This window comes from Cladophialophora immunda, assembly GCF_000835495.1.
Source record: "Cladophialophora immunda strain CBS 83496 unplaced genomic scaffold supercont1.1, whole genome shotgun sequence".
Classification (NCBI taxonomy): Eukaryota; Fungi; Ascomycota; class Eurotiomycetes; order Chaetothyriales; family Herpotrichiellaceae; genus Cladophialophora; species Cladophialophora immunda.
In genome coordinates, this window is record NW_015622541.1 from 27,182 (window position 1) to 41,697 (window position 14,516).

Here is a 14,516-nt window from a genome sequence, read left to right on the forward strand (position 1 = left end):
AAGACCCACAGCCTTGGGTTACCATATCTGGTGGTTCTACTCTGCAATTTTATTTGTCTATTACTCACATGCCCCGGAGATCTACGGCTTGAGAGTTTGCCTGACGAGGATTCATTCGAAGATAAGGATCGTCCTGGTGGGAGGTTCCCTGAACAGTCTGCACAAAGTTTATTAATTGAAGCACATTCCGGATCTTGGAAATACGTGAGATCTCTTCTACGATTCACTTCTTCAATTTCTATACATCTCTATTGATTTTATTTTGGTTCTCAGCCACTCAGCGAAGATTCCACACAATGAGAGCGATCATATGTGCAGGCCCTGGAGAGGCAAAACTTGTTTCAGATAGGCCGATTCCGACACTGAGGGATGACTATGTTCTTGTTAAGACTCACTCAGTCGCCATCAATCCTACCGATTGGAAGCATGTTGACTTCATATCTACAACGGGTGCTCTCGTTGGCTGCGACTATGCAGGATTTGTTGAAGAAGAAGGCAAAGCTGTTACCAAGGATTTCAAAAAGGGAGACCGAATTGCTGGCTTCGTCCATGGAATGAACGCCGTTCAAATCGAGGATGGTGCTTTCGCAGAGTTCATAGTGGCGAAGGGAGATCTACAATTTCAGATCCCGAACAGCATGAGTTTCGACGAAGCAGCCACTCTACCGCTCGGTGTCATAACTGTGGGCCAGAATATGTATCAGGCTATGGGGCTCCCGTGGCCAAACAATCCATCATCGTCTGGCGAGAAAGTCCTGATCTATGGAGCAAGCTCAGCAACAGGAACTTTGGCAGTCCAATTTGCAAAGCTGTATGTACACGGACCTTTTTCTATGCTTTCTTCACCGCCAGTGTATTTTCGAATGCTATTAACTTGATCATGTAACAGATCTGGGCTATCACCCATTGCTGTCTGCTCGAGCAAGCATTTTGATCTTGTCAAATCGCTGGGAGCCACTGCTGTTTATGACTACAAGACGGACTTGCCCTCGAAGATTCGTGTTGAAACGAATAACTCCTTGAAATATGCCTTTGATTGTATCTCTTCTCAAAGCACGGCGGAGTATTGTGCCGCTGCTCTCACATCAGGATCCGACGCCAAATTTTCGAATCTACTAGGGGAAGTTTCGCCACGGAAGGATGTGGCATCGTCTTCTGGTATTGCCTATACAGCCATGGGAGAAGACATTGTGTACATTGGGACTCCGATTGCTGCGTCTGCAGAAGACTTTGAGTTTGCCAGACGCTGGTTTGAGATGACAGAGTCTTTTTTGGCTGAGGGAAAGTTGAAGACGCACCCTCTGAAAATCGGCCCAAATGGTCTGGCTGGAGTGCTCGAGGGTATGGATCTTTCGAGAAAAGGCTTGGTGTCTGGACAGAAGTTGGTCTACCATGTATCAGAAACCCCATAGACTAGCAGATATCTCTGCGGTCCCAGATGAGGAATCTCCAAAATTTTGATATTGATACTAGCTGATAACAAAGTTCAACAGTGTCCAGGCTCTAGAGTGAAAAGCCTGGTTACTTCCATATTCCACCGTGAAGCGGGAAAATCCCACCCACGCAGCATCGGAAGGCCAGCATTAGGAGTTGAGCGTAGAATTAGCTGCAGACGGTGGCGAGTAGACAGAACCAGTTTTTTATGGACAGCGGCGTCTAGGAGGATAGTCCAAGATTACACCCATAAACTTTAAAGGAATGATTTACAGCTGGCTTTTCTCTGCAAGCTCTCTAACAACTACGAAACAAATTCTGTTGAAAGATTACATTGATTGGTCTAGCCGAAGATCTCTCTCCCACTCTGTTAGCGCATGGTTCGTTGCTATGAATCTCTTCAAAATCGATCTCAATAGGCCCCACCGACGCAATTCCGGGTATCTAAGCTTCATTCTTCCGACGAGATCGACCCCCCTAGGCCCCAAGGCCGCACCTATCTTCCACGCTTCCATCACGAGCATTGTTGTGAAGAGTAGAAGCTCTCGTTCGGGAACTGTGTCAGGGATATACGACAGCAATAGATTTGTGGCTTCTTCTCGACAACTCTGGAAGAACGGCGAATTCTGGCATAACGGCTTGTAGTACATACATGCCATCGACATATAGTATGCTAAGCAAAAGCATCGCTCGAGGGGTGCAACTGAGGGATCTAGATGCTGTAAAGTCCGTCTAATCTGGCTGATTTCCACATCCAGACTTCGCCGTGATGATCGGAGTGACTGGTTTTTCATTAGACTGGTCATCCAGGATGCGGTCCATAATATTGATTTTGCAAGCTCCATAGAAAGGCCTTGCTCCTGTAAAGCAATGGCCCGAAATCCCTCCGGAAGTTTGGTGAGCACTTCAGATATTTCTGGCGGACTCCCGGTTGTAAGATAGTGAAGTCCAATGGGTTCGGTGGTTCTCGTTGCCCACTGGTCGAGGGTGACTGGTTCTCCCATTAGGTCAAGTAGGAGATCGTGCCTTAACAGGTCAAAAGACGTTCTTTGAGAATGGCTCGAAGTCGGACATACTTCTCTTTGATAGCCTTCAGGTATTTATCCGACTGGTTTTGGCTACCATTGCCTTGTAGGACTGCCTCAAGACCCTTTCGATGGATCATAAGAGCTTTCGTATCACCCATCAACGCCTAGTACGAAATTAGAAAGTTGTTAGGGACAATGCATTGCTCGTCTCACATCAGTTTGCAGGAGACAAATCACCGTGAGCACAACATCTTCCCGCACGTTATCCTGAGTCATTCTTTGTCTGAGTGTCGAAATCGCTTGTGAGCGGTAGTAACGAGCGCTGTTTAGTAGATACTGGGTGGGAAACTGGGTCCAGAACCACGTGAGACTCATAGATATAATAGCTGGATACACGTCCTTGACATCAACATTGGCTAAGAACCTTGCTGCGTATGGTGTGGCGCCGTCCAGCATTACTTCCACTGGACAAGTAAACAGCGGGTATACTTGGAGAACTAGTAGTTCTTCGTTAGTCAACAATTTCTCATAGGAATTGTCGAACTGACACTGCAACAGAGGGAGGCTATTTGAGACCTGATCCGGGATTTTTTCGGGGATCCTGAATCCGAAATCATTCGCCGCCTCGTCTGAATGGCCGACTCGTGGGCTTCCTGACCGAATCTTCTGCATTTGTTGTGATGTATTGGTCCAAGAAGTAGGGGTGCGGAGGGGAGTCCTCGGCTGGATCGTTAACGGCTGTGTTTTCCTTCGCCACAATCGTGACACATGCGAAGACACCAAGTGGCGAGCTCTGGTGCTTTTCATCTCATCGGGGGTAGCAAATGTGACGAAGTTATACTCCTTCGCTCCCGCTCTTTGACTCATATTGTCGCGATTTGTGAGAATGCTGGTCGTTGAGATGGCCAAGGAAAAGTCACTCCGGTATCTCAACCAGGTCGGATCCTGGCTGGGGTTTCTTAGCTTTGGATGGCACAACTGCGAACTGCTTATCCATCAACCGCTTATGCGTGAGAATACCCAGATGTCAGGCACGTGAGGGCAACCACGTAGTATATAGCTCAATAAAGAAAATAGGCAAGGTTTCAAATGGATCTCGGAAGGAAGCGCCTGTGTGGCTAATTACGAAGGACGCTACAGTATTACAAGCGTGGTACTAGCTTGAGCGAGTCATTACAACACATCAGCTACCAGCCCGCGAGGCAGCCAAAACAGCAGCGGGTCGAAAGTTTATTCCTAGTCTTTATCTTCCCCGTCCGCAAAGTCTCCTGCCGACAGCGAAACTATGCATCTCGTATCCGGTTTTGGCGGAGTTCTTGTTGTGCAAACTCAGCTTCGACGTAGCATCCAAATACATGAATCCACTGTAGAGGTCAACAGATGGCTGACCCCGAATGGGAAGCGGGAGTTTTAGAAGCAGAGCATATTTCAGAAGGACTTGCCGAGTGGGGAGGCCGGGTCTGTAGCCCAGATGGTAAACGAATACTTGCAACTTACAAGTGGGTCCAGGGTCTCGACTGTGATATTTACGAGAGTTAGACGTCAACTCATTGGTTTGAAGGACAGAAGCGTCCTGAACTATCTAGAGCCTCCATCGACTAGGCACCATTGAACCCAAGCAGAGGTCAGAAAGCCAGGATAGGTGATACATCGAGTTAGACCGTCGAATGAGTTTGCATCGGAAATCTGTCACAAAGACTTGTAGCAGCCGGCGGGCTCAGTGGCGTTAGCAAACTGGAGCCCAATGTCAGCTCCTTGAGATTCGTCTAGCAAGTGCGTACCACTGTAGGACGTTTTGTTCTCGAATTCAGTTCCGTGGCAAGAAACCATGTTGGGTTCCAAGTGGACTAGTAGATGTCAGTGACATTCACCTCTTCTACAACCGGCCCAAACGGCGTGACCCAGGATGTAGGAGAACGCATTCCAAAGACGTCAAATGTGAACGTCTTGAACGTCTAGTAGTTAGCAGGAGTAGAGCAAACGTATTCAAATGAATGGCCTGAGGTTTACCCAGGCACTGGTATAGAGCAAAGAGTATTTTGTCAGAACAGCAATGACTTGTGCTCAGAACAGAGGCGGCCGGGTAGATCTTTCCGCCGATAGTGTATACGATTCTCTGGTCCACAAGCGAACAGTTGATACAGTATCGCATCTGCAGGATTGTTTGAGGGCCTCAATGAGTCTCGATCAAGCGATTTGTTCCATTGTATCTCTCACGGAAAGGGCTCCGGGCGGGATTTTACGGTATAAAAACCCGTGCAACCTGTGACTGAGAGACATGATTAGCAAACCGTTCGGGCTCAAGAGACATGTCACGCCGAGTCTTGGACCGGGAACTTCAAATTACGCACAATTGGCCTTCAGTTCTGCTGGCCGCATCTGATCACCGCCTATCGAGCGCCTGCTACAGTTGGACCTCAATCCTCGTTGGCGTCGCCGTGGGAGATCCATGTAGTATCGGGGGACAGTACGACGTGTTGGTTCCAGCTGCCTCAAATTCTTTGGTCATACTGAGTGCTGTTATGACCATCTTCGCGAGTGCCTACCTAACCATACTTGGAGGAACATACATTCGCCTACTGCAATTTGGCTGCGCGCTAGCAGTCCCATTCGAGGTAATGAAAGACTCCTCCATGATGGATCCAATCGCTTTGTCTCTTTGCCGTTGACAGGCTTCTGCATGGAACGTGATTATCAAAACTTGCACTAGGACAGGAGGTTGGACACAATTGTTCGCGTATAAAATCACTAATTTGCACCTAATCGCGATCCTTTTCGTCCCCAATGGCTCTCCCAAAGGTCTCTTTGAAGCCGTGGGGGTAGCCAAGCCATCCGCTGGATGAGACCAAGCATTTCGATTTCCCGTGGCAATCACAATCATTGGTCGGTTTTCATCGGGTTGCGTGCGAGTTTCGTGAGCTTGGGCTCCAAGCCCTATGTGAAAATTGTGCGCGCCGGACTGCGGCCTTGCGAGGTACCCTGCCACCTTTTGCGGGGTGATTCTTTGGCTAGACCACCAACCTCGAGGAGTGGCATTGGAGTTCGGAACAAGTCAAGAAAGACATATATTTGTTCAGCGGAGGTTTGGCACATCGAAGAGTGAAGTTAATCGGTCATTGCCTCCAACATGGATGCGATCAGGCCTTTGGTGGGCTCAGCGTCGTTGGGAGTTTCGTTGTGGACTGCGGAGAAAAGTTTGGGCGGCGGATATTCTTCGGCTTCTTTAGGCCATTTAGCCAACGGTGCGACACGAAGATGTAGCACGGCAACATTTACCGTTTCACCTGCACAGCATGCGGCGAGAGTTTCCAAATATACAGCACATTGTCAAATACGGACTTCCATGGGCTCCGGGCCAAGAAGGATCTGTGTCCATGTCCGTCACAAGAATTGTGATTCGAACCTACGCACGGGCATTGACCGCATTGGCGATGGCGTCCTCCATCTCACACATTGAAGCAACTGGGAAGGTGAGTGTCGCAGTGACAACTGCACTCTCTCGAAATCGTCTTGTAGGAACTCGGAAACCCGGACTTCACCTGTATAGACTCGAATCTACTGATAATCGGCGCTCCCAACCTCGTTCAAGATGCGCTTCCATGCAGCGTTGCCCGTGCTACTCGCCATCTCACCCTCTCTAGCCATCCCTCCACCGGACTTTGGCTTCCCTGAAGCACCAAACGACACGGCCCTCTCGATCACCTACCAGAACCATGGCGATCCCATCCTTGTCACAGAAGCGGAACTATTTGGGGTTGGGAGTAAAGATTTGCTTGTCGACTTGATTCCATGATGCTGATCAGACGCAGTTACTTCCGAACAGCCTACGGTTGCTGTCGAGACCTCCAGGTTTCAATCGATTTCCAGCTACAATGGATCATACGTCCTGCTCATGGTTGATCCCGACGCAAGATATCCTCAAGATCCCACTTCTCGATTCATTCTACACTGGCTGCAAACCGATATGACACCGGATGCGCAGGCTCCGGATGGAACCAGCCAACTCATTAATTCCACCCAACCACGAGCACCCTACCGAAATCCTTCTCCTCCAACAAACTCCTCTGCCCACCGATACATTCTCTATGCTTTCTTTCAGCATGAAAACTTCACGTTCCCCCCTGCTTTCGAGGGTTACAATGCTACAAATAGGACCAATTTCAATTTAACATTGTTTCTGGATGAGTCAAAGTTGGGTCGAACACCAGCCGCTGCCATGTATTTCTTCGTTAGCAATGAGACTCAGGTTCCTCAAGACTTTACTGCAGCGGCAGGTGGCACGTATCCAGGCGGAAACGGAGACATGATAACAGCGGGTCCGGGTCCCAGCATCACACCTACCACGACACCTGCCAGTGCCGGACCCTCCACCATTGCAACAGGCTCCGGCAGCTCTGAATCAAGTAGCGCTTCTGGGACTGCTACCTCTACCGCCACGGGATCTGCTTCCTCAGCCTCTGCCACGGGCAGTGCTTCTCACAAGATAGTTGGTCTGGGCGTGCTCTTGGTGGCATGCTCCATGGCTCTGTTGAACGGGGTGTGAAAGAAACAAGCCGAGATAGGGGTTCTTCAAAAAGGGTCATGCATACAGTTGAAGTTCTGGATGCAGTCGTAGCACGGTCCCCTTTGAGGTCCATGGCGATTGACAATTCACATTCTTCCTGTGTCCGGCTCTCGAATACTATATAAAATGCTCCTGGAATCTTCAAAACCATTTCTTTACCGAATCTATTCACTGCTCTTTGAACACTGGATGAAGGCTTTCGGCCTTCTGCTTCTTGGTGACTTGGTGCTGGTGGGGGTCGAATAGCGCCTGTTCTGCTGTCCCCTGTTTGATTGTGTCTAAATCATTCGGATGCCCCCGATCGAAGCCTGTGAGCAGTCATTTCAGTGACATTCCAAAGTCGACGTCACGACATCTCCCTTGCCGGTAGAAGGAGCGGGAGGACGATGTGTGGCCTCGTATCAGAGTTGTAAGGGTACCAGCTAGAGCTTCTGTGTTGGAAAAGAGCGTCTTGAGCTCCAAGAACCTACCCCGGTCTGGAAACTAACACGCTTCCAATGTTCTCCGCCTTCTCACTTCAGGATGAAAGATTCAGAGCGACTCTCTGGCGAAAGTGGCCTATCATGTTGCGCTTTCCGCACCAGGCGGGAACCGTTTACAGTGTGAACCTAACAGAGCGAGTCTGTGTCTCTAATTGAATGCAGCTTCCCTTCTTTGGCAGATGGGCAGATATGGCAGCTCTCAGGAGTCAGGAAGCGATGAGTTGCTTCTGCTTAAAAGCTTCAGGGATCGTGTTGCTACCATGTGGACTTGCTTCTAGTGAGCAGGCGTGGCTCGGCGCCCAGATAATTGCTGCAAACAATTGGCGCCCAGGAGCTCTCGAAGTTGAGTGATCAAATGACCTTGGAGGGGACAAGATGCCTCGTGATCATCCGCACTTGGTCTCTTAAGTGTCTCGATGAGCTGAGCAATACGAGCATGCCGAGCTCCCAGCCAGCCTCATCGTCTGCCAGCAGTCGTTTCAGCCGCGGAGCACGTTTGAAGTCAACCCTTCCTAGCTGTCACCCATCTGATGACCACACATATTGGATGACTGGAGGCAAATCTCCCATCGGTAAGGGACTCCACTGACGAAGTCTGAAATGCTCCGTCAAAGCTCAAGCAAACCGGTCTGCCAGTGTGTGGTATCAACTTCGCCAGAAGCATCGCTCGGCCAATCCCTTCCCGACAGGTTTCAAACGCGACTGTTACACGGTGACTGGGCTGCCTGTTCAGCTGAGGATTACTCTCAGGCACCGTCAGCAAAGAGAGAGATGTGGCTTGTGAATACGAGCAAGTCTTCAGCTCACCAGACACTAGAGTTTCGCGATCACATATATGAAGCCTTATCCTTCCCAGCGCCACAACCTCCGGCCATGAGTGTCACTGGGCAGTTTCGCGTCGATCATGACTTCCGCTATTGAGGAAAACCATATCTTCACCGATGCCGTCGCATTTCAACCTCAGGTTGTCCAATCAAGCGTCCGCGGCTTGGTGACGCCGACGGCCATCACTACGACAGCCAAACCACTGACACTCGATCAAGTGCACAAAGTTATTGGGTTGTATGGCCCGATCCTCAACCTCCATCCAAAAGAAACATACTTCAATACGTCCATCGAAGATTTTTTGAGTCATTGCACGCTCGTCGACAAGAAGACGAAATCACGGGTGCAAGCACCCAAAGCTGACCACCTACCGCAAAAGGGTGACGATGGCCAATTCTATCTGGAGGTGACAACAGACGGCAAGAAAGGTGACTTCTCGACCGCCAAAGCGTACATACGCGCCTTCTGGCAATCCGGCATGCCCTACACAGATCTGCAGTTCTGGTTCTTCAACGCCTATAATGGACCGGGAACCCTTCACATTGACGGACTCATGATGGACAGCATCACAAGTTCGGGCGACATCAATGTGGCACCCCTTGGTGAACATGTGGGAGACTGGGAAATGTGCATGGTCCGTGTCGATAACTCGACGTTGAAGATCATCAGTATCTGGCTTTCCCAACATGCCAAGGGTCAATTCTTCACTGGCGACCAGATCGACCGGGCTTTCAAATTCCAGGGAACTCAACCGATTATCTTCTCATCCCGCAATGGCCATGCAAACTTCTCTCATGCGGGGTCCAACCCGACTGAATCCAAGAAGATTGGGGGCATACCAGCCGGATTTGACTTTTTCGTTCGCAATGACACCGCCACCAGTGACTTCAAGCTGGATTGCTCCAAGAGATACGAACTCATTTCAGCCGACTGGATCGGGTTAAAATCTCCCGCCTGGGTAACATACCCATTTCGCTGGGGCCCAGAAGGAACTTCTACCCACCTCAGTGCTGGTGCAGTGGCTGATATTGTCAGAGCTGCCGCTGGAGATGAGCTGTCGAAATTTCTTCCCGTAGCTGCTGGCACGGTTTTGGCCGGAGAGATTCTCCCACATTTTGTGAAAAGCGACATCAATGGTCCTACTTCGCCAAGTCGCCACGGAAGTTGGATGGGCATCTATCCTGTTTACTAGGTCTGGAATGGGGGTTTGTGCTACTGCACAATGATACAAGGATCATAATGACCTGTTTTACTTCTGGGAGCGCCCCGTAGAATGACATTGAATGGCTGAATTTACTCTTGCCTTGGGGAAACCTCTGTACCTTTCGTGAATACCCTTATCGACGTCGCCTGATTCATGTTTAGGGGATCAGACTCGTGATTGCTAGAACAATTCCAACCGGTTTCTGAGCGGCCTCAAATTCTCATGGCTTCCAGCGGAATGCTGGTTGCTGCCAATCTAGATCCTGCAGTTCCTTGATCGACAGCTCACTGGCATCCGAAATTTCCGTAGTGGTGCGTTTCATATTGTCGTATTGCATCCATATTAGGAGCATGATGGAGAGCACCAAACAGCTCGAGATAGCGGCGAGGTTCAACCCATTTCCGATAGTGTAGTTCGGGCCATCGAAAGGAAGGTAGGACCATGTCGAGATCAATCCTCCAATATTCCCAAACAAAACATTGGTGCCTATTGCGGCAGACCTCGAAGTGTCCGAGATGACGTTCGCCGAGATCAAAGCGTTGCTCAAAGCCCCAAACAGAAATGCAGAGCTCGCCACCAGGAAGGTTGCAGCGTAGCGAGCATTTGCATTCCATGTCCCAAGGAATATTGCAAATCCGCATATGGTGATCGGAAGAGCAACAATATAGTAAATAAGGTAGCGGCCAGTCTTCCAGCTCATATACGGTAGGATGAGGACGAAGCCTGCGCCAACAATGTATGGTGGCACGGTGTGCAGCTGTTGTGAAACCACGCTGTGCTGAGGATAAATGCTTTTGACAATTGTCGGCGCAAAGAAGGCGAGACCCTGTGCTGTGATGTTCCCAAGGCCGAAGATGACGGCAGTCGTCAACGTCACAGGGTTGAAGATGCCTTTAAGCAGTTTGTTCTTGTTGAATCCGTCAAGTACTTCAGTACTTGCTGTTCTCTCGGACTTCACTCGCGCTATGGCGAGGTCTCTCTCTTCCGGTGTAAGCCATCTAGCCGTCTCGGGTCGATCAGTCAACGTGAAGAAGGATGCTAGTCCTAGGCCGCAAGTGATCGTTCCCTCAATGACAAAGATCATCCTCCAGGTTCGCAAGGAGCCCAAATGATCAAGCGTCAAGATAGCTGACGCGAGTAAACCTCCGAAGGCGCCAGCAAGCGGGGTCATGACGATATACAGCGATAGTCGAAAGACGAGCTCGCTCCGTCGATACCACCTGGATAGATAATACGCGATTCCAGGAAGCATTCCGGCTTCACAGACTCCAAGGAGGAACCGGACAGCGGAGACGTTCCCGATATTAGTGCAGAGCCCCGTCAGGAGCGAGAAGACACCAAATCCAACAGTCGTTGCGGGGATGAACCACCCAGGCCCGAAAAACTTGCATGCGAAGCTTGCGGGCATTTCGAACACGACGTAACCAACGTAGAATACTGTCAGCACCTTGTTGTAATCGTAGCCGCGCAGGCCAAGGTCTTTCTCAAACCCGGCGAGCCTCGCATTGCCTTAGCGGCGTCAGTGTCAGCAGTGGAAAGGGTACTGCGGCACTCACCAATGTTGGCTCGGTCAATGAAACAGAAAAGGTACAGGGTTGCTACGGTAGGCACCACATAAAGATCGACTTTGTTCCTGAGCCTGGCTTCAGCACTTGCATCCAAGGCAACCAACGGGTTACCATGTCTTGATTGGCCAGTTAGTGAAAGTTTGGTCGCCTGTCGACGGAAAACTTGCCTGTCGGTCGCTGCATGCCCCTTTTCAGCAATCTCGTGCACAGTTCCGCGTCTTAGGTCTCTGTCACCACTTGACTGATGTCCTCGGATGGGAATGTAGATATCGATATCAGATGTAACTTGGATGTCTGGTGACTTTTCCACATCGAATGATGCCATGTTGAATGCAAGATCGGAAGCTGCGTATGAGATGATGGTCATGTTGAGGGATTCATTGTTGGCGAGGAAATTGCCATCAATTTATGAGATTTTCTCCCACTTGAAGTTGGTAGATCGGTCCCACGTGCATTCCAGCATCGACTAATTCGTGTCACAGGTCAAAGCAATGTCTGTTGATAGCGCGGAGGTTTGACGGTATCTGCCACAAAAGGACGTTGAGGGGACGAAGTTGAGCGGTCAAGCTGCATCGGGATCAGCGAGCTGAGCTGCAGACTTCGCCCATTCATGAAGCCCCTCGTGGTCTCCGGAGTCCCCGCATTCTACTGAGCGTCGACGCCAGGTGGCTAGTTGTTGGATAGCGGGATGGGCTTAACCACGCGAGGGAAGGCTGAATGGGCCTAGCGGTCCTTTTATGTCAACGCCTATCTCACCGCGTACTGTCGATTAGCGACACGGCTCGCTTCACTTCTGAAAACAGATACCCGGCATGGCCTTCCTGGGAATAGCGAGCGTTAGCTACATCACAAGTGCCTTGTTTTCTTTGGAAACCAAATATACGGCTCAATGAGGCAAAGATATTCCTCAGTTTACGTGAAGGGAAAGGCAGCTCCGATAGAAGCAGTTCAGCCGTGCCTCCAGGCTAACGAATATGCGTGCAATCATAGTATAACACGATGCAAAAGGGAACAACAAGCTCTGAAATGGCTACCTGGACGTTGAGTCAAAGACAGCTGAACGCGGTACTTGACACTTGATCTTCATCAATGATGGAGTGACGCGTTTAGTAACCGACATCTCACCTCGTGGGACTCACTCGACTATATATTTCTAAACCCCCCGAGGCCAGCCTACCACCCATCTCCATTCTTCATCTAATATCTTTTGTCTCAAGTTCCAACACTGCTTGTTCCAAAAATGGTTGTCGGCAACGATGAGTACTCCATCTGGCGAACGGCACCCGATGCCAGCCGACTATGCTATCAGCACTTCCTGTGGCGGGAGGTTTACAAGAGCAACATACACCCCTCCATCGATCTGAGTGACAGGTCGGATCTACGTATAGCCGAGCTTGCCGCCGGCCATTGTCTTTGGGCCATGCAGGTTGCCGAAGAATATCCTCATGCTCAAGTCGAGGCATCAGACATCAGCTTGGGCTTAGCCCCTCCAAAGCCGGATCTTCCTCCGAACCTATCTGTGAGCAAGTTCAGCTTCTTCGACGCGGTGCCTGAGAAATGGAAAGGAGCATTTGATCTCGTCCATGTCAGACTTGTTATTCAGCCATTTGGAGGATATCAGGATCCGAGAGCCGTCCTGCAGAAATTTGTGTCGATGCTGAGTATGGCCTCCATGTCACCCATGGAATGCGAAAAGCGCTGACCAGACAACGTTAGAACCAGGAGGCTATCTCCAATGGGACGAGTATGATTACTTCGACGCAGACAAGAACAATGTCTACTCCGCCAACGATCCCATTCGCATCCCTAACCCGGAGGTTACGCACAACTCCTCGACCAAAATCTGGAAAATCATGATGGATACTTTCCAATGGCCGACGGAGCACTTTGATCGCTTATCAGAATACTACGCCGAAGCAGGTTTGGAGAATGTAGTGGCTCACAGGAAGCGACCACCCCCTTCTATTTTCCGGGGATTCTTCGAACATTGGTATGCGTTGGTTGCGCAGTTGCTTCCTGTGCTGGAAGCAAGGGATATGGAAGCAGGACAGGAGGCACGACAGCTATTGACGCAGATGAAGAAAGACGCGATGATCGATGGCGTGTACAGCGCACATATCACCAAGTTCGTGGTCGGGAGGAAGCCTGTAACCAGTTGAGGAGACAATGAAAGGATGCTGGAGGTTTTCCGGTTTCAATCAATGCGAATGATCAAAGCCAGCGACTTCACGCGATTGCACTCTACATACTCGATATTCGATAGTTCTTTGTTGGTCAATTCATGTTCCGAGGCTCGCTTGCTTGCTTGGCGAAGTTCATGGTTGTTAAAGGTCAGGATTATTGGACTCTTGACGCCTAAGACACCGTTTGTGGAGACGGGTGAGCTTTAGACGACTCGTAGTGTCCGGAGCACACAATACTTGGCTTTGTTTTCTATCGTAGGGCTACCAACTCCTTCTTCAGTTGCTCGAAGCTGGTCGCCTGAACCATGATCCTTTTGCGTTAAAAGCAAGTCCAATGTCATAAGACAGCGTTTTTCTCTTCTTTTGGACCATGTTCTTTATTAGCACACAGAAATCGCCAGAATGTCGACACAAGACTCGGTCGGTATTCAACGAGGCCATTATGGCAGGAATATTTCTGCAAATCTGCTTTTCACTATCGGCAGGGCTATCACTGGACCTGCCCAGTTTCTTCTGATCACTTCCCATCCGCTGTCTCGCCTGGATGTGCCTCCTCCGCCCACTGGGGCCACCGCAATTACATTGTTCGGACGGACATTCGCACGTCTACCGTTTCTGGTGGCATTCATGCCCACAACCCTTTCAATCAAACACATACTATGGGCCAACTTCATGGCGCGCGAGCGAATGACCCTGAAGTTCGCCACGTTTGCCGTCCTCTCAGACTTCATGTACGAAACCCTCAGTACGCTGGTTTTCACCGCCGCATCGATCAACCCCATGTTTTCGGAGCGCTTCTTTTACGCCGGCTTCAGTATCTTCATGGCCAGCGCCACTTTGGAATTGTTCGCGGAGCTTCAACGGATGGCTTTCAAGGCGAAGAAAGGCAATGGCTCCAAAGTATGCAAGACTGGCTTCTGGGCAATTACTCGACATATCAACTATACCGCCAACCTGTTGTTTGGATTTGGATATGGCCTTGCTACTGGAGGTCCGCTGTACTCGGTGGCAACTGCGGGTATGTATTTGTCGAACTTCGTGTTCAATGCAATGCCGGCGCTCGAAAAATATTGTCGGCAGAAATACGGAGACCAATGGACACAATATGAGCGCGAGGTGCCCTGGCAGCTGCTTCCAGGAATTTACTGAGGCTTGGCACTCAGTCCAAGAAGTAGAGACCAGGCATCCACTGGAATGGGCTGTCCACGAAAGTAATATCATGTCATTA

General features: G+C 50.0%; 7 protein-coding genes across 7 annotated transcripts; 5 read left to right on the forward strand and 2 right to left on the reverse strand.

The window, feature by feature from the left end:
- Positions 1-296: 296 nt before the first annotated feature.
- On the forward strand, positions 297-1,412 carry PV07_00003 (uncharacterized protein; the record flags this gene model as incomplete). Its single annotated transcript, XM_016386420.1, has 2 exons — positions 297-811; positions 890-1,412. The coding sequence occupies 2 exons, from the start codon at positions 297-299 to the stop codon at positions 1,410-1,412; spliced, it is 1,038 nt and encodes a 345-aa protein (XP_016253348.1).
- A 1,049-nt stretch (positions 1,413-2,461) lies between these two features.
- PV07_00004 (uncharacterized protein) lies at positions 2,462-3,389 on the reverse strand (the record flags this gene model as incomplete). Its single annotated transcript, XM_016386421.1, has 3 exons — positions 3,011-3,389; positions 2,676-2,959; positions 2,462-2,626 (listed from the first exon to the last, which is right to left on the reverse strand). The coding sequence occupies exons 1-3, from the start codon at positions 3,327-3,329 to the stop codon at positions 2,462-2,464; spliced, it is 768 nt and encodes a 255-aa protein (XP_016253349.1). The 5' UTR covers positions 3,330-3,389.
- A 2,273-nt stretch (positions 3,390-5,662) lies between these two features.
- On the forward strand, positions 5,663-7,189 carry PV07_00005 (uncharacterized protein). The gene is made up of 2 exons (XM_016386422.1): positions 5,663-6,223; positions 6,272-7,189. The coding sequence occupies exons 1-2, from the start codon at positions 6,052-6,054 to the stop codon at positions 7,003-7,005; spliced, it is 906 nt and encodes a 301-aa protein (XP_016253350.1). The 5' UTR covers positions 5,663-6,051; the 3' UTR covers positions 7,006-7,189.
- Positions 7,190-7,911: 722 nt separating this feature from the next.
- On the forward strand, positions 7,912-9,630 carry PV07_00006 (uncharacterized protein). Its single transcript, XM_016386423.1, has one exon. The coding sequence runs from the start codon at positions 8,413-8,415 to the stop codon at positions 9,523-9,525; it is 1,113 nt and encodes a 370-aa protein (XP_016253351.1). The 5' UTR covers positions 7,912-8,412; the 3' UTR covers positions 9,526-9,630.
- On the reverse strand, positions 9,577-11,641 carry PV07_00007 (uncharacterized protein). Its single transcript, XM_016386424.1, has 3 exons — positions 11,273-11,641; positions 11,094-11,221; positions 9,577-11,046 (listed from the first exon to the last, which is right to left on the reverse strand). Exons 1-3 carry the CDS (start codon positions 11,470-11,472, stop codon positions 9,758-9,760), a joined length of 1,617 nt encoding a protein of 538 aa, XP_016253352.1. The 5' UTR covers positions 11,473-11,641; the 3' UTR covers positions 9,577-9,757.
- Positions 11,642-12,345: 704 nt separating this feature from the next.
- On the forward strand, positions 12,346-13,359 carry PV07_00008 (uncharacterized protein; the record flags this gene model as incomplete). Its single annotated transcript, XM_016386425.1, has 2 exons — positions 12,346-12,766; positions 12,822-13,359. The coding sequence occupies 2 exons, from the start codon at positions 12,346-12,348 to the stop codon at positions 13,262-13,264; spliced, it is 864 nt and encodes a 287-aa protein (XP_016253353.1). The 3' UTR covers positions 13,265-13,359.
- Positions 13,360-13,549: 190 nt separating this feature from the next.
- On the forward strand, positions 13,550-14,504 carry PV07_00009 (uncharacterized protein). Its single transcript, XM_016386426.1, has one exon. It carries the CDS (start codon positions 13,691-13,693, stop codon positions 14,435-14,437), a length of 747 nt encoding a protein of 248 aa, XP_016253354.1. The 5' UTR covers positions 13,550-13,690; the 3' UTR covers positions 14,438-14,504.
- Positions 14,505-14,516: the final 12 nt, after the last annotated feature.